This window comes from Staurois parvus, unplaced genomic scaffold, assembly GCF_062004578.1.
Source record: "Staurois parvus isolate SC_StPar_1 unplaced genomic scaffold, SC_StPar_1.0 ptg000436l, whole genome shotgun sequence".
NCBI lineage: Eukaryota > Metazoa > Chordata > Amphibia > Anura > Ranidae > Staurois > Staurois parvus.
Window position 1 is genome coordinate 950,222 of NW_028318232.1, and position 22,365 is coordinate 972,586.

General features: G+C 44.8%; 1 protein-coding gene across 2 annotated transcripts in view; it reads left to right on the top strand.

Annotated features, from left to right (window-relative positions):
* GUCY2C (guanylate cyclase 2C) overlaps positions 1 to 22,365 on the top strand; it is an 879,595-nt gene that overhangs the window by 794,813 nt on the left and 62,417 nt on the right. For both annotated transcript variants that reach the window (XM_089687691.1, XM_089687690.1), the window contains one exon: positions 21,750 to 21,848. In XM_089687691.1, the coding sequence (XP_089543817.1) occupies positions 21,750 to 21,848 (99 nt within the window). The remainder of the gene's footprint in view (positions 1 to 21,749; positions 21,849 to 22,365) is intronic.

Here is a 22,365-nt window from a genome sequence, read left to right on the forward strand (position 1 = left end):
GATCTCCTTTAGATCTTCCCCCTGTTGCAGCTCCGGGACTCCTCTTATTCTAATGTTATTTCTCCTGTCCCTATTTTCTTGATCCTCCATCATATAAAGCAGTCTTTTTTGTTCCTTCCGAGTATCTAATATCAGTTTTTCTAATTTTGGGATAATTTGGGTATGGGATTTAACTGTTTCCTCCGTTTCTTCCACTCTAGATAGCAACTGTCCCATTTCTTTCCGAATTATCCCCATCTCTTGCTTTATAGATTTTTCTAAATTTCCAAACATCTCCGCCATTTCCTTTTTATTTGGCACTTGCAGTTCTCTTTCAGTTTCTCCTAACTCCATACTTTCCAGTGTTTGTTGGCTATTGTTAGCTGGTCCCAGGGAAGATCTTAAGCTATTGTCTAAGCTTATTTCCAGTTCACTTCTATCACTTATTTCCTGGATTTTTACTGGAGTTAGTTTTCCCTGCGACGTGTATTTTTTTATTGTTCCAGTTTGGGAGTTCTTAGACATATTTCCTTTGCTATTTTTCCCTTTCATGTCGCATATAAGATTATTAGAACTTTTTCAAGATTCTGGGGTATATACTTAAAGCTGTCACTGCGTTCTTCAGACCCTCTCTGGGAATTCCCTTCTTATTCTTTATGTTGGATGTCAGTTGGTCAGTAGCACAGCTTGAAAAACTAACACTAACACTTGGGGGAGACCCACAGCTCTCACTCACCCTTCTGTAGTAGCTTCCGAGTTGCAGTCCTGGGATGCCCTTTCTCCTGCTGCCTTGTCCTCCTCTTCCAGGGAATTCCCTTGGGTCTCTTTGTCCTCCTCTGCATATACCCCGAGATATCCCTGGAGACAGCTCTGCTGTGAATGTCGGCTCTTCCCCTGCCTCCTAAGACGCCGGCCGGTCTCTTTCTCTCCCAGCTGTACACCTCGGCAGCCCACGTGGTATCGCCACTCCTCCTTGTCTCCTGGCAACCTCACACTCTCTCCCCAGGATCACCGCTTGCAGAGTTCATAGGGGAAGGACACGCTCCTTCTCTACTCTCCGGTCAACAGCCGCATCACCGCCGGGATCTCCCCTCTCCTCAGGTCAGTCTCCAGCCGCCCTCCGACTCAGCTAGTCAGTCTCTCGGGACAAATTAGGGAGGATAGGTGGGGGAGGCTATCGGAGAGTTCCTATACTCCGCTCTCCTGTGCCGCCATGTTCGGGCTCCGCCTTTTAACCTATCAATTGAACCTTTTGCTGAAACTATAAGAAACAATCCAGATATACATGGCTTCTATATAGGTAAAAACCACCACAAAATAACGCTTTTTGCGAATTACATCATTTTAATGCTAACTAATCCCTCTATTTCTTTAGCAGCAATTCAACAAACTCTCATACAATTCAGTAATCATTTTAGAAAAATGCATGCAAATCTAATCCTAAATCTGGGTATAGATCACATTATAAAAATGCACCTCCAAAACACATTTCCCTACATCTGGGAAAATTAAGCCATTCCTTATCTTGGAATATTGTTGACAAACAAAACCTCTGACCTTGGAACTCTTAATTATTCTAAATTCATTCCAAAAATTCAAACCCAACTTAATCAAATGGTTAAACATGAATTATCCTGGTCTGGCAGACTAGCCGCATTTAAAATGTTCATATTGCCACAGATTTTATATCTATTTTGATCTATTCCAATCCCAATTAAATCGTCATATCTAACAAAACTACAATCTATGCTTAAAAAATACATCTGGGGAAATATGAGACCTAGATGCTCACATAATATATTAATCAAACACAAAAAAATAGGAGGAATGGGATTTGTTGACATTAGGGACTATCACAAAGCATCATTATTAGACAAAATCAAATATTGGTTTATAGTGGAAGATGACACAAAATGGGATGACATTGAAAAAACTCTAGCCTCTACTACAGATTTAAGCCCCATACTGCTGTTTTGGAGTAGACCAATTGTCTAGTGAGTATCTGCCCCCGTCCTGATTCGCTGTATGGTAATGGAGCATGCACAAGAAGAATCACACTGAAGCCATGTTCAGTCAAATGACACTTCCTTTATTGAGATAAGGCACCGAGGGTTTTATGGGCAAGCTGCTATTGCTGTGTGCAGAGGTCAAGTGAGCGTAGTGTCACTAGACTGCGTATAAGCTTCTGATTGGTCATGTCCGTATAAGGTAAGCTTCCTCCAGGATCCAAACATCATCGTCTTGGGTGTAATCCCGGATGGAGGTGCCATCTTAGTTACACATTCCTCTCTCGATGGGAGGGGGTGCTGCTAGCGGCCATTTTGAGCAAGGAAATAGAAAGAATAGCCGCACATATATATACATTACAAAATGGTCATTTTACTTAATTCCATCACAGTCCCCCCTTAAAATGACTATTTTACTCTGTCCCTGTGAAACCATGGAACCTGACTCATCTGTTCTTATGTGCCTTGGAACTCTTTTGTGCTGCACGTTAGACGAGTGATGGCTAGTCCATCACCCCCCTTGCCACAGACTCTGCACATAAGAAGGTCAGATGCTGTCCCTACGCTCCCTACGCAGAAGTGCTAAGGTAGGTGGTAGGGAAGGACTGTAATGGAGTGTATGGTTTTTCTTCTTCTTTCACGAGAAAATCCCCTTCTTCCTGATTCAGGAGGGTTGGGATACTATTGTCTACAGTTTTTTCCATCAACTTCTTCAGACAGGGTAGGACACAGCAAACTATCAAGGCAAGAAGAACAAGAATAATCAGCACAGTTACTCCTATCTGTGCTAGGACCTTCTGCCACCTGCTCATCCAACTAAAATACTGGTCCCATGGGTCTGTGATACCTGAGTTCTTTTTCAGTTCCACTGACAGGTTCTCTAACTTCTTGATTGCTAATGTAACTTTACCATTTGGGTCAGTATTGTCAGGAATGTAGGTACAACACGTCCCTGTGCCTTCTGTTATTTTACAGACACCTCCTTTCTCTGCTAGAATCATGTCCAGGGCCATCCTATTCTGAAACGTCATATAGGAAGTGGGGGCCAGCTGATCAGCAATTCCTTGGAGGGCATCCCTGGTGTAATTTACAAATCTCTGCTGGTTGTAGTATATATAATTTATCTAGTCAACATTATTATTAACGGTTATTATGGGAATTAGGGACTCGAAGCCTGCCTTCACCTGGACTCTTGCTTTGAACTCATCGGGGACCCCCCTTGGAACTCCTATGGCATCTATATACTTGTGAGGATCAAATCTTCCTTCTGGGGCGTTCCTTTTCCTGTGGTTAGGGGATGGGCTGGATAGTTCTAATGAAGTCTCAGCTGGTAGAATGTGGAGGGGCATGATGGCCTTTGCAAGAGCACATTCGCCAGTCCAGGACTCTTCTAATCTGGTTCTAATTTTTAGGTCCCTGCAGATCCAATATATATCACCAAGGGACTGGTCTGATTCTGTACTGACTCTCCTGAGACACTGCTGTAGTTAGAGCAGTAGCCTTTGGTGAAATTACCCAGGAACCTTCCTCTGCCTTTATAGTTTGAATAGCAGGTGTAATTTCCTGGGTATATGGTAATACCCTCCCCAGACCTTAGGGTTTTGGTGACTATGGGATACTCCTTTTTCCAAGTTTTGCATGCAGAGTGATTGGTGGATGTATTGATGAACAGGTTGAGGAAGCATTCTTCACTTTCTGTGGGGATTGGGAGGGGAACAGTACACAGATGTGGTCTGGCACTGCCACAGAAATAACAATTGGTCTTATTATGTTTGTCTGCACTGTACTTCATCCATTCAAGCCACAAATTAATGTCAGAGAAGCCAGTCTCTGCTGCCATAGTGTCCTCAAAGGTGGGATTTGCTATTGCCACCATGGTATTCAAGATGTGCCTGTGGGGTTTGCGAAGGTTGGCTGCTAGCTGGGTTGATTGCCAGTCTGGCGAATTATACATATCTTTTAGCTGAAATTTTCCTCCCTGGTCGTCTGACCCTCCCTTCACCCACATTCCTAGGACATAGACACCAGCGTCCCCAGGGCTGGGGTTCTCTATAGTCAGGGTGAGTGGGATTATCCCTTCACTCTTCCTCTGTTTTATTCGTCTCTCATCCTCTGTCTCTCCTCTGGGTGAACACCTTCTTGGGGGCATCCGCAGGGTCATCCTGCTAATCAGCAACTTCCCATTACTATCTTTCCTTTCCAGCGCACTCTGTGGCCTGTACCCCCAGTCTGTTCCTGTACTTCATCCTACCGATCCCCAGCAGTCGCAATTCTGCCCCCAATAATTGTCTGTGACACATATGTACAGATCCCTAGAGTCAGGGATATCCCTAGACCACATGCACTGCCATCTCGGGTCTGGGCACGGACTACATCACAGTAATCAAATGAGAAGGTAGCGACGTGTGTTGGATGAGTTGTACCAGAAAGTGGTTAGCTTATCTTTGTCCTGGGTTATAGCTACCTCCTGAGCCCCTACTAGGCTTAACAGAAAAAGATATGGAGCACAATCATTATGGAGCTGGCGGGATATGGTCCACGGGGGTTGGGATCTTCTTGCAATGTGAGGCGTGTATCCAGGTGTTCTTCCCTGCCAGCTTGACAGAAGTGGCTGTGGTCAGCAGGACTTGGAATGGACCATCATATCTCAGCTCAAGGGAATGTTTTCTCACAAATTTCTTTACTAACACCCAGTCTCTGGGCAGTAGGCCGTGAGTTACTGTATCTGACTCAGGATCTGGAATGGAAGAAAACACTTGGGCATTTATTCGAGTTAATTCTCGTTATAATGCAGTTACATAGTTAGTTAACACATCAGATTGTAATTGCAACTGTTGTGGAAAATAACAACCAAGTCTGGGGGCCGAACCAAACAAAATCTCATAAGGGGACAGGGAGTGTTCTCCCCTTGGTGTGTATCTGACGCTAAATAGGGCAATGGGCAGACTGTCCGGCCAGCTCATACCAGTCTCTTGGGCCATTTTCAGCATCCTGGCTTTCAGGGTGCCATTCATTCTTTCTACCTTCACGCTACTCTGAGGGTGATAGGGGGTGTGGAATGTTAAGGTGACCCCTAGTGCTGTCCGTATTTCTTCGGTCACTGAGGCCGTGAAGGTGGGGCCCTGACCACTCTCTATCACTTCTGGGACTCCATATCTACAAATCACTTCAGTGAGTAGTTTCTTGGCAGTCGTTTTTGCAGTCAAATTGGTTACAGCATAGGCTTCTGGCCACCCGGAAAATATGTCCACCACCTCTAGAGCATAGTCGAATTGTCCACTCTTAGGCATCTGGATATAGTCGATTTGTATCCTCTTGAAGGAATACAAGGGTTTTGCCAAGTGTTTCTGTGGCGTCTTCTCTGTGCGTCCTGGATTGCACTTTGCACAGATGGCACATAATCTGCAAAAGTTGTTTGTCAGTGGAGTGATCCCTGGTGCCACATAGTACTTGTTGATGAGAGAGTTCATAAGGATTTTGGACAGGTGGGTTGCTCCATGTGCCCACTGCACCACAGCTGGGTATGGGTTTTGGGTAGACAAGGTTTCTTGTTGCATTCAAACAATCCATCCTTGAGAGTCACTCCCCTTCGTTTCCAGCTTTCCTTCTCTTCTAGGCTTGCTGTTTCCTGGAGTTCCTTCAGGTAACTCCTGTCCACTGTTAAAGTTTGCAGATTCAGTACTGGGTGTGGGGTCAACGCTGGGTGTGGTGGGTATTCTTCTGACTCTACCCCTCCTTCCACTTTCCACGGTCCTCTGGCCACTTGTTTGGCCGCCATATCTGCCAAGTGGTTCCCTCGGGCCTCTTTTGAGTTCAGTCTACCGTGTGCTTTTACTTTCAAGATAGCCACCTGCTTGGGAAGGAGTAGGGCATCCATCAAGTCCTTGATGGCTGCGCTTTGCTTTACTGGCGTGCCTGCCGCTGTCAGGAATCCTCTGGCCTTCCAAATGACTCCAAAATCATGAGCTACCCCTAAGACGTATCTTAAATCTGTGTGAATGTTGGCTCTATTGTCTTCTGCCAGTTTACACGCAGTGGTGAGCGCTTGTAGCTTGTAGCTTTGCCTCTTGTGCAGACATCGTCGGTGGTAAAGATTCAGCCTGTAGGACTGTGTCTTTGGTGGTAACAGCGTATCCTGTATGATATCTGCCTCCTCCGTCGGCAAATCTGGAGCCATTGACAAAAATCGTAAGGTCTGGATTCTCCAGGGGCGTGTCACTCACAGTAGGGAGGTGTGTGGTTTCCATTTCCATCAGTTCAAAGCAGTCATGGGTCAGATCAGTCTCTTCAGAACCGGAGTCTTCTCCCCCCTCGGGAAGTGGGAGGAGGGTGGCAGGATTCAGTGTCTGGCAGCGTATCAAGGTGATGTTATCCAGCAACAGGAGAGAACACTGAAGCCTTAAGTGTCTGGCGGTGGACAGGTGCTTCAGCTGGACTTGATTGAGTATGTCGGCATTGTCATGGGGTGCAAGCAGGATAAGGTAGTGGCCCAGTGTTAGGGATCCGGGTATGACCAGAAATGTGTGGACTGACACAGGGAAGTAGCAGGCTTCAGGAACACAGGCGTAGTCAGGCTGGAGAGGTGGAATGGTCAGGCAGGCCGTAAGGTACTGTCAGGTGCCACCTGGCAGTGTCTCTAGCAGCCCACAGCACAGATTTCCTCATGGCGCGGGGTCTAAGTCCCAGCCTGCTATTCACCAGGGCCCCTGATGGTGGGGATGGACTTGGTGCAGACTGGAACCAGGTCGCGACCCCTGAGTGCGTCCGGCTGTGGTAGAGAGTACTGACAGGGGAGTGCAGGAACGGAGTCTGATGGGAAGAGGCAGGCAGACTTACTAAAGGTGATCCGTGCGGGATGGATGGATCGTCGGGTGAAGTAAGCGTAGCCAGACAGGCCGGGTCGGTATCGTGCGGGCAGCGTGGTACAGGAGGAGCAAGCAGAGAATGGTCGGGGTCACGAGCCAGGTTCAGCAGGTAGCGGGCAGCGCGGTACCAAGGATCAGGCAGAAGGATGGTCAGGCAAGCCAGGGGTTCAACAGGAGACGGTCAGCAAAGGTCAGGATCAAAGCAGGGTCAGCAACGAGGCAGGAACACAGGAAACCAGGTACAGGGGCTCATGGGAAACATACACCAAGGCCCAGATCACAGGCCTGGTCATTCCTTAAATACACCTCCTGCAATCAGCCCAGGTGTTGGCTGACTACAGGAGTGAGCTTCTGGCTGCTGAGAGCACCCGCTGGTCAGCCCTGGTACTGCAGCCCACACGGCAGGTGAGTCCCACCACCAGTGCTGAGTCCATTCCTGACACCCAGGACCAAATCCGAAGATTTGTCAAGCAGGGCCTGTGCGGCAAAAACAGCTCGCAAACATGAGGGGCCTCCTCTTGCTACCGCATCCAGCCTGCAGGAATAGTAGCCCACCGGACATAGGCCGTTGCCATGTGATTGGGTGAGTTCCCCAGCAGCATGTCCTTGGCGCTCTGATATAAAGAGCTTAAAGGGTTTGTCATAGTCCGGGAGCACTAGTGCTGGGGCCGATGAAATGACTTGTTTTAGAAGTTCAAAGTTGGATATTGCTTCCTGGGAGAGCTGGAAAGGGTCAGACTTTAGGGCATCATAGAGAGGTTGCATCAGCAAGGAAGCTTCCGGAATCCACGCCCTGCAGTAGGAGATTAGGCCAAGAAAGGCTTGAAGTGGCTTCTGGACTGGAGGCAGGGGAATGTCCAGGACTGCTTTGACTCCATCCCCTGTGATATGTCTTACTCCATGAGATAGACACTGGCCGAGGAAAACGACAGAAGTGGAGCACCATTGTAGCCTGGGTTTTGAGGCTTTGCAGCCCTGCTCTGCAAGGTAAGATGAGAAAAGGAGAGAAGCGGCTCTAAGTGCAATAAGTCTTTTTATTCAAGTCTAAATGTAGAAACACTCACATGTGTGAAGTAATCATAAGCTTTTTCTCTGTTTCCTTTTTTATTCTGTATTCTTATTACCCCCCATCAACTTTTTTCACATAGCCTCTTTGATTTTCAGCTGTTCAAAAATCTTTTATTAATGTCATTTTTCATTTCATTAATTTTTTTTCATTTTTCTTTTTTTTTTTTATTTTTTCATCATTTTTTTCATTTCATCATTTTTCTTTCGTCTTCTGTTTTCTTATTTATTAAATCCTCTCTTTTTTCCATTTGGTTTCCTTAACCCCCCTGTACTGCCTTGTATTACACAAGGCATTCTTTAGCATTCAGCAGTGTCTGTCCCCTTAGGGCCAGAGACTTCCTGTTTGCTAACTTGGGAGGAAGTGACCTCATCTCTTCAGACTGAAGAAATTCTACTATGCAAGTAGATGTGGGATGCTGTTCTCTCTTCATATATGGGCTTGATTAGACCCCCAAAGTCTGTAAGTACCCTTCCTATGTACTGTGGAATGTTATGCACATAGCTAGGAAGTTAGATATGTACTTATGTTTGTTTATTCTGTTTGTATTTCAGTTTTACCGCATTTATTCACATTCATTCATTCTCATTATGATCACATGTTATCAGTAAAAGATCATCGGTTATCAATCATCGACTCTTTACTGTGTGGACATCAAAGGTTATACTGCCTGTAATCCTCTGTAACCCTTTCATAACTGCAGATAAGGCAGGACAGTAAAAAGACTTACACGGTTACTTCAGAGCACATTGTGTGAAAAATCTACAGCAAGCCCCACAACACAGAAAAGACTCTTAACTGTTAATACAGCAGCACGTGTGTGTGTGAAATCCCCACAGCACAGCCAGTCTAAGGCATAGCAAAGTGAATCTAACTCCGCTTTATGAAAGATATGAAAGATATCACTAAATTAACCCTTCCTAAAATCTCGTGCAAACAGGAAGAAAATATGCACAGTACGCTGGAAACTAGGTCACAATGCAGCAGGCCGAGAACTTCTAACAAATCGGATCTGTCGTCATCCAAAGCAGAAACCGCCAGATCTAAGCGTTCAAGTTCCAGGCATTCAAATGTCACAGACCTATCGTCAGTCAGTGCTGGGGCAGCCAGGAGTAAACATACAAGTTCCAGACATTCTAGCGTCACAAACTTGTCTTCAGTCAGCGCTATCGCCGCCAGGGCACAAGCCAAGGCCGAGACCGCATGCGCCATGGCCTCCTATGCCATACAGGAAGCAGAGCTTATGAAAGAGCAAGGCTACCTAGATGAAGAGCGGCAGAAGAGTCAGGCTGAAATAAAAAAGAGACAAGCCGAAGGGGAGGCTGAAATAAAAAAGAGACAAGCAGAAGGGGAAGCTGAAATAAAAAAGAGACAAGCCGAAAGGGAAGCTGAAATAAAAAAGAGACAAGCTGAAGGGGAAGCTGAAATGAAAAGGAGAGAAGCAGAAACGCTTAGGAGAAAGGCAGAAGTACAAGCCTCTTTACACATACTTCAGCAACAGAAAATAGCTGCAGCAGCCATAGCTGAAGCCGAAGTTCTCGCGAGAGCTGCAGATATTCAGTTTGTAGAAAGCGATGTACTGGAAACCCTGATAACACCTCTCAGTACATTCCAACGCACCCATGAGTACGTGCAATCACAAGCAACCCTGTACCCTGATAAACAGCCTAGTGATGCACCGAAACCATCAAGGACCCAGTTGGGAGCAGACAGCTTTGATGTTACGCATCACTACAAGACTGAACCTGAACCGCCACGTGATAAGTCAACCAATCACGGGCTCAGATACCAAACCGCCAACACGCTAAGAAACCAGGTAGATGGCGATATAACCTCTCCTCATGCAAAACCAGATCTAGACTACAATAGAGGAGAGCAACCATCTGACCAAAATAAACTTAGTCAAATACCTCAACGAACCCATCAGTCACTATCAGCCAGTAGTCCCGCGTTTGTACCCAGAACAAACGCACCTGACACAGCAAGGGTTACAGACGTGTCGAAATACCTGATGCGCCGTGAGATGGTGAGCACTGGTCTCTTGAAGTTCGACGATCGTCCTGAAAACTACTGGGCCTGGAGGTCATCCTTCCTAAGCAGCACCCAAAACTTAGAGCTGACAGACAGAGAGAAGCTCGACCTACTCGCCAAATACCTAGGACCAGAGTCCTCAGAGCAGGCCAAAAGAATCAGGTCAGTGCATGTCCATGATGCAACAGCAGGACTTGCGATGGTCTGGCAGAGAATGGAAGACTGCTATGGGTCACCTGAAGTAATAGAAGAAGCACTTTTAAAGAAAATTGAAAGTTGCCCAAAAATGACAAACAAAGACAATCAGAAGCTGAGAGAGCTTGGAGACCTACTCCTAGAGATAGAAGTAGCAAAGACTAGTGGAACTCTGCCAGGTCTCTTATACTTAGACACAGCACGTGGAGTAGAGCCCATAATCGAGAAGCTCCCTTTCAACCTGCAAGAAAGGTGGGTCTCTCAAGCATCCAGATACAAGAAAGACTATCGAGTTGCATTTCCACCATTTGTCTTCCTCGCTGAATTCGTTGTAGACCAAGCTAAGACACGCAATGACCCAAGCTTCGCCTTCCTGAACAAGAGAGTTGCAAGCTCCCCAAGGACAGAGAAGCAGCCACCAGTACACTACAAAGAACGCAGAGCAACAGTGTCTGTGCGGAAGACAGAAGTTCCGCCTGAGGCTGCAGCCAATCAGGAAGACAACACAAGCAAGGAAGTTGAGGATCCAGACAAACAGTGCCCAATACACAACAAGCCTCATCCACTAAGAAAATGTCGCAGTTTCAGAAGTAAGACATTAGAGGAGCGCAAGGCTTACCTTAAAGACAATCACATTTGTTTCAGATGCTGCGCCTCAATGCAACATCTTGCAAAAGACTGTAAGAGAGAAATACGGTGCACAGAATGCAACAATGACCGACATCTGTCAGCACTGCACCCAGGACCACCACCATGGAGATCAGAAGTTCCAGCAACTCAAGAAGATCATGGTGGGGAGCAAAAAGAAAGTGCAACACCAGCGATAACTTCAAAGTGCACTGAGATCTGTACAGAACCAGGACTCTCTAGATCATGCTCCAAGATATGCTTAGTCAAAGTGTATCCCAACGGTCTCAGAGAAAAGGCAGTGAATATGTATACAGTCCTAGACGAACAAAGCAACAGGTCTCTAGCAAAGACAGAGTTCTTTGACCTCTTCGGGGACAAAGGAAGTTCAACTCCATACACCTTGAAGACATGTTCTGGAGTTATAGAGACATCAGGGAGAAGAGCAAACAACTACACCATCGAGTCATTAGATGGAAAGACGCAGCTGACTCTTCCTACCCTCATAGAATGTGACATGATACCAGATGACAGGTCAGAGATTCCCACACCTGAAGTGGCACGTCACTACCCTCATCTCATGCGAATAGCAAACAAGATCCCAACACTCAACCCAGATGCTGCAATCGTCCTTCTACTAGGAAGAGACATACTGAGAGTGCACAAGGTCAGAGAACAATACAATGGGCCGCACAATGCACCATTTGCTCAACGTCTTGATCTTGGATGGGTTATCGTTGGAAATGTATGTCTGGACGGACTTCACAAACCCGCAAAGGTTAATGTCTACAGAACAAATCTGCTGCAGAACGGTCGCACATCATGTCTTTGCCCATGTAACAACAGCATGCAGATTAAAGAGAAACTATCTAACCCAACACATCCCCAGAACATCCAGAGGTTCCTGGAAGATACAGCCTCAGCTGAAGATTCAGATCAGCTAGGCCACAAAGTGTTTGAGAGAACTCAAGATGATGACAAACTAGCACCATCTGTTAAAGATAACCTCTTCCTTGAGATCATGGACAGAGAAGTCTTCAAAGACAAAGCAGGCAGTTGGGTAGCCCCACTACCATTCCGTACACCACGGCATCGTCTTCCCAACAACAGAGTGCAAGCAGAGAAACGCCTTGCGCTATTGCAGCGCACTCTTGAAAGAAAGCCAGACATGAAAGAACACTTCCAAGAATTCATGCGGAAAATCTTTGACAAAGATCAAGCTGAAAAAGCACCAGCACTGCATGAAAAACAAGAACGCTGGTACTTGCCAATATTCGGAGTGTACCATCCTCAAAAACCAGGTCAGATACGTGTAGTATTTGATTCCAGTGCAAAGCATGAAGGTATTTCCCTTAATGATGTACTTCTCAGCGAACCAGACCTGAACAACACACTTCTTGGAGTCCTTATCAGATTCCGAAGAGAACTTGTAGCAGTAACAGCAGATGTACAGCAGATGTTCTACTGCTTCCTTGTCCGTGAAGACCACAGAGACTACCTGAGGTTCCTATGGTATGAAGACAATGACCTCAACAAAGGTATCATAGAGTATAGGATGAAAGTACATGTGTTTGGGAACAGTCCCTCACCAGCTGTCGCTATCTACAACTTGAGACGAGCAGCGCAGCAAGGTGACAGACACAACCCTGAAGCCAAACAATTTGTTATGAAAAACTTTTATGTAGATGATGGACTTGCTTCCTTCTCCAGTAGTGGAGAAGCCATTGACATTTTGAAAAGCACTAGAGACTTGCTAGCAGACTCTAACATAAGACTGCACAAAGTGGCTTCCAACAACAGCAAAGTAATGGAAGCATTCCCAGCAGAAGACCGTGCAAAAGACCTCAAAGACCTAGATCTAGGTACAGATTCACCACCCCTTCAAAGAAGCTTAGGGCTTAGTTGGGACTTGAAAACTGACAGCTTCACCTTCCGAGTATCCAGGGAAGAGAAGCCTTTCACAAAGCGAGGTGTCTTGTCTACGGTCAACAGTCTTTACGATCCCTTGGGGTTCGTAGCACCCATCACCATGCAAGGCAAAGCTCTTTTGAGGGAGATTACAACTGAGCTAGAACAAAGTGATTGGGACACACCTCTACCTGAAAAGAAAGAAATGCAGTGGAAGTTGTGGAAAGACTCTTTGCTGGAGCTTGAGCGATTTAGCATCCAAAGACCATACGTCTCTGTTTCTTTGTCTGTTACAAAACGAAGAGAGATACACGTGTTTTCAGATGCATCCACCGTGGCTATAACAGCTGTAGCCTACCTTAGAGTCATAGACACTCAGGGACAAAGCCATGCAGGATTCATCTTGGGAAAGTCCAAACTGGCTCCAAGACCTGCTCACACAGTCCCACGCTTAGAACTTTGTGCTGCTGTCCTAGCTGTGGAGATAGCAGACTTACTCATTGCAGAACTGGACATCGAAATCCATGCAGTGAACTTCTACACAGACAGCAAGATTGTTTTAGGTTATATCCATAACGCTTCAAGAAGATTCTACACATACGTGTCAAACAGAGTGACACGTATCAGAAAGTGTACAAGTCCAGAACAGTGGCATCACATCAGTACAGACAAGAACCCTGCTGACCATGGGACTAGACTGGTACCAGCTGCTATCCTCAAACAGACTAACTGGTTCACAGGTCCATCCTTCTTGACTGGACCAGAAACTGAAGAGACTGATCAGAAAGGAACTTTTCAGCTTGTAGAACCAGACCAAGACAAAGAGGTAAGACCTCTAGTTGCAGTTTACAAGACTCTAACCACCAGAGAAGGTCTTGGCTCATGTAGGTTCGAAAGGTTTTCCAGCTGGAAGTCACTCATCCGTGCCATAGGGAAACTCATCTGCTTGGCCAGATCCTTCAGCAAAACAGCCAGTGTTGACCAGGGTAACAATGACTATCTTGAGCGAGCCAATGTCACCATTATCAGTTCAGTGTTCAGCAGGAAGCCTTCAAGGAAGAAATTCAAGGTCTTCTCAAGAAAGAAGAACTTTCTAAACACAGCCCGCTCAAAAAGTTGAACCCTGTCCTTGATGAAGATGGAGTGATGAGACTTGGAGGTCGTCTACCCGCAGCTGATACGACTATTCTAGAAAAACATCCCATTGTCATACCCAAGAATCATCATGTTGCCGTTCTTCTGACAAGACACCACCACGAGCAAGTTGCACATCAAGGTCGCCACCTCACTGAAGGAGCAGTCCGCTCAGCTGGATTGTGGATCCTAGGAGGTAAAAGACTAGTCTCCAGCGTGATTAACAAATGTGTAACTTGCAAGAAAATCAGAGGAAAACTTGAAGTCCAGAAGATGTCAGACTTACCTCCAGACAGGCTGGCTTCAGATCCTCCATTCACAAATGTAGGCCTGGACGTTTTTGGTCCTTGGAACATTTCTTCTCGCAAGACCAGAGGAGGCAGTGCAGAGAGCAAACGCTGGGCTGTTCTTTTCTCGTGTATGAGTACCAGAGCAGTTCACATTGAGGTAATTGAGTCTCTATCTACCTCAAGCTTCATCAATGCCTTGAGAAGATTTTTCTCCATTCGAGGACCAGCAAAACAGATTCGTTCTGATTGTGGCACAAACTTTATTGGAGCCTGCAAGGAATTGAAGATCGTTGCAACAGACTCAGAGACAAGTAACTATCTTCAAAATCAAAGATGCACTTGGATCTTCAATCCTCCTCATGCCTCACATATGGGAGGAGCTTGGGAGAGGATGATTGGAGTAGCTCGCCGCATTCTAGATGCAATGCTTCTAAAGATTGGATCTACTCGTCTCACACACGAAGTCTTAACCACGCTGATGGCTGAAGTCATGGCTATCATGAACGCCAGACCTTTGGTCCCAGTGTCTACTGACCCAGAGATGCCAACCGTCTTGACACCAGCAACGTTGCTGACCCAGAAGATGGAGATGGTGACAGCTCCCAACGGGGACTTTGATCTTAAAGACTTGTACACCAAGCAATGGAAACAAGTTCAAAGCCTTGCCGATATCTTCTGGAAGAGATGGAGACAGGAGTACCTGATGACCCTTCAACCATGCAACAAATGGCAAGCCGACAAGCCCAACTTACAAGTTGGAGATGTTGTTCTACTAAAAGACTCTCAGGCCCACAGGAACGAGTGGCCAATTGGACTCATTGTGGGGACTGATGCTAGTAGTGATAGCAGAGTCAGGAAAGTAGAGGTCAGAGTAGTAAAACAGGGCCCCCCTAAGGTGTACCTTAGACCCATCACGGAAGTCGTTTTACTCCTTCCAAGAGTTTAATAGTGGCATATCATTATTATGCCAGGTGGGGAGTGTACTGCCTTGTATTACACAAGGCATTCTTTAGCATTCAGCAGTGTCTGTCCCCTTAGGGCCAGAGACTTCCTGTTTGCTAACTTGGGAGGAAGTGACCTCATCTCTTCAGACTGAAGAAATTCTACTATGCAAGTAGATGTGGGATGCTGTTCTCTCTTCATATATGGGCTTGATTAGACCCCCAAAGTCTGTAAGTACCCTTCCTATGTACTGTGGAATGTTATGCACATAGCTAGGAAGTTAGATATGTACTTATGTTTGTTTATTCTGTTTGTATTTCAGTTTTACCGCATTTATTCACATTCATTCATTCTCATTATGATCACATGTTATCAGTAAAAGATCATCGGTTATCAATCATCGACTCTTTACTGTGTGGACATCAAAGGTTATACTGCCTGTAATCCTCTGTAACCCTTTCATAACTGCAGAGAAGGCAGGACACCCCCATTTAACATCCATGACTTTACACTATTCACCTTACAGCAATGGTTAATCACTGGTTAATAGATCAATTAGACTCACGTTCCCTATATATTCACCCCTGTTCATCCATCTCCCCCTGCTTGAAAAAGGAGCGCACTTCCGCCTTCCACAGACAGTGCATGCTCCGAAACGCGTCGCAGTGCACCCTGGGATCTGACGTCATCACGGCCACGCCGTTCCAGCGTGCGTTCCAGCCGGCTCTGAGGGAGGACGTGCACGCCGGCCGGCCTCACCGCTGTTCCCCTCCAGCCACCACGCTGTTCCAGCCGAGAGCTGACCTCCCCACATCGCAGTAAGATGACGGCTCTTCATCCGGGTTACCACCCCACCGTTAACTATTGTTAACCACGTTTTTTAAGCTTATGATTACTTCACACATGTGAGTGTTTCCACCTTTAGACTTGAATAAAAAGACTTATTGCACCTAGAGGCGCTTCTCTCCTTTTCTCATCTACAGAAGTTGCTACAGCTTATTTGGAAGCCTTGCCCTCAGTGCCACACGGAATCCTACGCTCTTCATACAGTAGCCACTAATACCACGATCACCCCATAATACCATTTCCCAGGACTTTGCAGTGTTTGCGCTGTTACAACCCTTCCTCATTTTTTCTGCTCTGCAAGGTAGCACAGCAGACTTTCTGAGGTGTCTAGGGCGGTGGACAAGTCATCAGCGCAGAGGAGGAGATCGTCTACATATTGGAGGAGGGTCACTGCCGGATGTTCCTTTTGCCATGTGTTAACACTGGCATACAGAGCTGTGCATAATACTGCCCCAAACTACATCACCGACCTAATATCCAAATACCACCCAAAACGCACTCTCCACTCCTCACAAGACCTTCTTCTCTCTAGTTCCCTGGTCTCCTCCTCCCATGCCCGCCTCCAGGACTTCTCCAGGGCATCACACATCCTCTGGAACTCCCTACCCCAATCCATCAGACTATCACCTACTCTCCTCTCCTTTAGGGGCACCCTGAAAACCCACCTCTTCAGGTAAGCCTACCCTTTCCCCTGCTAATTGCTGATCTCCTCCACTCTTCCTACCACTCCATCCCCCACAGCTTTTCCTCCTGTACCACTATCCCCTCCCCCTAGATTGTAAGCTCCAAGGAGCAGGGCCCTCGAACCCCTCATGTATCGCATTGTATTATTATTGTACTGTCTCATGTATTGTCTCCCATTGTAATGTACAGCTCTGAGCAAACTGTTGACGCTTTATAAATATTGTATAATAATAATGTGTCAAGTATGGTGTTCATGGCTTTGGCGAAGTGGCTCGGAGAACTTTGCGCCCCTTGTGGCATAACTGCCCAGGTGTATTGCTGTCCGTCGTGGGAGAAGGCAAAAAGGTAGCTGCAGGAAGGATGCAGGGGAACGCTGAAGAATGCATTTGCCAGGTCCACCACTGTGAAGTATTTAGCTGTTGGGGGTATTCCTGCAAGTAGAGTGTGGGGATTTGGGATGATAGGTGTCTCCAGGATGGTGGCCTCATTCACTGCTCGGAGGTCTTGGACCATTCTGTACTTCTCTGGCTCCCCTTTAGGTGTCCGTTTCTTGGCAGGAAACAATGGTTTATTGCAAGGGGAGGTACAAGGAGTAAGGGCCCAATTTACCACGAGGGATTTGATCTGCTTTGAAATGGCGGCAGATTGTGCTGGCTTTAGTGGATATTGTGGCTTCCGGGGTAGGGGAGCTCCAGGCTTCAGCTGCACAATGACCGGCGGGACTTTTAGGTGTCCAATATCTTCAGGTCCTGTGGACCACAGGCAGGCACAGACACTTCCTCCTGGCGATGCGCACACCGCGCTGCCGCAGACAAGAGGATCCCTGTGTCAATTCAACACCCTCTGCACAGAGGCTTCTCCTTCTTCACTTCCCCCTCCCGGGACCAAACTACACAGACACAAAAACCCCCACACCAGCTGAAATGGAACAGACACACTCAGGACATGACATATCAGCCGGTCATGGAGGAAAGAGAGATTTCAAGCAGGAATAACTTTCACAGAGTCACCGCACTGTCGCCGCCTGTGACGCGCTCCCGACACCCCCTCCCGGTGACATGCACACCGCACTGCCACGATCGGGAGAATTTCTCCCAGCAACGCGCACAACGCACTGCCGCAGTCGGGAGAATTCCCATGTCAAAAATCCGCTCTGTGAATAAACCTCCCTCTCTTTGCTCCCTCTCCCCGAGGCCGGATGACACATAAACACAAACACAAACTGGGCAGCAGATAGTCAAGTACAGGTTCTAATAAAACTGGGCTCCGTGCAAGTTATTACCTGTCTTTGGTGACCGCCGGCAGCCGAATTAGACACAGGAATGGACCAATGACAGAGACAGGATATGCACTGGTAAGATATCAAAATATGTCTTACCGTACTTCGGAGGTGATCAGTCTCCATCCCGTCCGCGTTGGTCCACCTCGGCGTCCTCTCGGTCGGCTATCCGTTGGTTCACAACCCGGAGCCCCACATTCGGGTGCCAGCTGTTTTGGAGTAGACCAATTGTCTAGTGATTATCTGCCCCCGTCCTGATTCGCTGTATGGTAATGGTGCATGCAAGAGAAGAATCACACTGAAGCCATGTTCAGACAAATGACACTTCCTTTATTGAAATAAGGCACCGAGGGTTTTATGGGCAAGCTGCTAGTGCTGTGTGCAGAGGTCATGTGAGCATAGTGTCACTAGAATACATATAAGCTTCTGATTGGTCATGTCCGTATAAGGTAAGCTTCCTCCAGGATCCAAACATCATCGTCTTCGGTATGGTCCCGGATGGAGGTGCCATCTTAGTTACACATTCTTCTCTCGATGGGAGGGTGCTGCTAGCGGCCATTTTGAGCAAGGAAATAGAAAGAATAGCTGCACATATATATATATACATTACAAAATGGTCATTTTACTTAATTCCATCACACTACTAGCGAGCTTGTGGCAAAGTATTCCCACTAGTAAAACAACACCAACTGTACGAGCCTCAATTGAAGCCTGGAAATCCTTAAGCTCCATATAGATCCTCTCCGAATAAGCCCTCTTCCTATACCTATAACAGCGTTAGAAGTTGTATTGCCTAGCATAGATATCTCAAATTGGAAACATAATGGCATACGCACAATACAAGATATTTGTGTTAAAAACGACATAAAAAATTTAACCTCCTTCCTTCTGAAAAATCAACCTATACATGCGTCAGTCATTGCCTATCGAAACATCTAGTAAAAACAATATATATAGCTAAAGTATCTTTACAGTTCTATAGCTCCGCTACTCCTAAATCAGGTGGTATAACCCTATTTTATAAAATTCTACAATGTAAAAAAGAATTTAATAAGACTACTCTCTTAATCAACTGAAAAAAAAGACTTAGAGACTGAAATCTCTAATGAACAGTGGGAATGTGCATTTGGTTATGTGTTTTCAGCTACTAAATGTGTTAACCTTTGGGAGCTAACGCACAAAATTTTCACAAGATGGTATCTAACTCCTTACCAAATGGCCAAATTCTCAGAAAAACATAGTCCTCGATGCTGGAAAAACTGCAGTCAGATTGGTACTCTATTACATATATTATGGACATGTAAAAATATTAGAAGCTATTGGTATAAAGTTTTCCACATGATATCAGAAATTACTGGGATTTTAAAACAACCTGATCTTACCCTAACCATTCTGAATATAAATATAGACACATATCCAATCCATTATCCACTTTTAGTGATACATATTCTTCTAGCATCAAGACTTACCATTACTAGACACTGGAAAAAAGACTTAGCCCCTTCTCTAAAAGAAGTCATTGAGCTAGTCTAGACCCACTTCATCTATGAGAAATATTTAGCTTACCTAAGCAATAGAATTACCAAATTTGACAAAGCTTGGAAGCCCTGGTCCGACTGGTTCAGAACTGTAACCTAAGATATTATTATGTTTAACCTTTTCTTGGATACTCTAAAATTATTATTCTGTGGAACTAGTAGGATTGTTATGATTTATTCAGTATTTCCTTTTTTCTCTTTGTTAAACTTTACCACACCTATACTGTGATATTGGGTAGCTTTTATCTGTCCTGTTTTATGTATTTGTTGTTGTTGTAGCTATATTTGTAAAACCAAATAAAAATTTATTATGGAAAGACAGATTTGGATAAAATCCATACCTTTCAGAATAACAGCATTTCACTTGAATGATCTAGAAAATCACTGCAATGGCAAATCACATGCCTGTAAGTTGCACAGGAGGAGCAGGAATATAATTTGACTGTTCATCAATTCAAGTATCCCCGAAGCCATGGCAGGTAGCATCCTGGAGGCTACAGTACCTGGCATCTTAAATATGTTCCTTTGCAAACCCTGCGGCAGTCCAGCTCAAGTTTGATCAAATCCATCAAGCCCTGAGACCACAAATAGAACATCAAAATAAAGCTTGCGATGTCCTGAGTTTTTTTGTAATGCAAAAGAATATTTTGACTTAAGCAGGCCATACACTGTAATTTCCCTTCTGAACTGGCTGCATTTCTACTCATGTATGGGCATGCTGACCCATCAAAGGACTTGGGTGCAACCAGCCTGTAGGATATTTTATACAGAGGCTAGCAGTAATCATTGTGTTCTGCCTGCCGGGAAGGCTCCCCATGACCCCCCCCCCTCCTCCTAGCAGAACACAATACCGCTGCGGGGGCTGCTTTAGGATATAAAATACTCTTCAAGGAAGCTACCATTTACACAGAAAAAAGATGTACAGAGTGATATCCATACTGAACAGAAAGATATGACAGATGCTGATTACATTAGGGCATCAAAAATGTACATATAAAAATAGTTAACTATTCACGCATACATAAACATGCATTCAAATCAAGCTATCTAAGCCCTATTTATGAATCCAACAAAACTAAGAATTTGTTACGTATTTTTATTTTTTTCTGCATACATTATAAAATATGCATTTTTGTTTAAAAAATTATTTAAACCCCTAAACATTATAAATTTGAAAGCAGAACACCTGTTGAATAAAAGTTTGGTAGCTGCAGTGTTTATATTGCATGATAAGTGGGCACATTTTTATCAAATTCTATATTTTCAATAGTCTGCTCCACGGGCTGTTCCTGCTTTTACAATTTTGTTTAAAATGTGCCAGAATGCAACAATATTTTATTAATTCAGTGCTAGCCACTCCAGAAAACCAAGAGGCACTGTAATACCTATAGAAATGGCCAAATGATATTCTCACACAGTCTTTTCAGAAAAAAAAAAAAATTTTTGGCAGATATTCAAATGTCATCTGATACCATGAAGCTGGTTTTAAATTATTCTTATGGTCGTGTAGAGTCCAAGTGACCTTCCATGGAATCTACCCAGAGTTGTCTCCCCTCTGCTAAAGGTATAAAAGGGAAGAAGGGAGGTCCAATGATGTGCATTTCATGTGACTGTCCTATTATTTGAGAGTTTCAGAAATTGACCACAGAAATATAAGAGCTCTATTTTAATCCAATTGCTAAAAACTGTCAGTCCATGCACTTCAACTCTTTGAAAGTAACCATACCCTTAAAAAAGGGTACTCCTGTGTTATTACCAAAACTAACAATTATCAATTGTAAAATCCAATATTACAGAACTGGCTTTAAAAACTCCACAGAATATCCTGCCTATCTTTCCCCACAACAGACAGTCCCACAACAGGCTTACTTTTGTTCTCTGAAAATATGACATTGCATGAGACTCAACACCTTCCTACCCTTTTTTTAAATTATCTTTGTCTCCTCAGTTCCATTTCCACCTATTCTGCACTTGCGCCTCTTCCTTCCCCCTCACTTCCATTTCTGGCTCTATAGCACTTCTTTTCTGGTCCCAACATCTACCAGCAAAAATCTAAAAAGTAATCATGTTCTGTCCATGCACTTTTCCAAGTTACTGCCTAAAAATAAAAAGTATTCAACCTAGTCTGTGGTTCATGGTCACGTCATGGTAACATGCTCCTGCTCTCTTCATTATGTTTTGTTGACATATTTGCTTGGTATTGTATAAGTACATTGTGTTGATTATGTTTTAAAAACTCGAAGTGAAAACAGGCAAACATTGCAATAGTAACTCAAAAAGTGTTAATGAAAATGCACTAGTTTACATTTACATTATTTTACTTGATAATTGTGAGTTACAATCTTATCTTTGCACTTAGGTCCATGTGCTGCCGGTGTAGTTGGCGTTAAAATGCCAAGATATTGCCTGTTTGGAGACACTGTAAATACAGCTTCCCGGATGGAGTCCACAGGACTGCGTAAGAAAAAAATAAATACTAACAACTAACACATCCCTCATGAATCTGCTGATAATATGTACATAATGTAAGCATCCTAAAAACTGAAGTTCTGTAATGGCATAAAATAATTCCCAAGTCTTTTCTAGTTTTTGTAATTCACATTTTAGTAAATGTGTTTAATCCATAGTGAACATTCTTGTAAGTTTTCAGTAGGAGAGAAGTATTTATTGATTGAAGCTGCATCCAAGCCATTGGTAGTCAAGGTGTGTAAATGTATGAAGAGATGTAAACAATTGGATAGAATACAATGGGAATTAATGTATGTAGGACAAAGGTGGAGTTAAAATATTTATACACAGAATAAAGTAATGTCTATGCATGCATATATGTATGTGATACATCAACAGAATGGAGATGGTAAAAAACAATTGCATAGCCAAGAATGGATTCCTATAATCTTACATCTATTTTTGGCGGTACTTACTAAAGTTATGACCACCCATGGATATTAGGGTATGGATCACCTCCAAGAGAA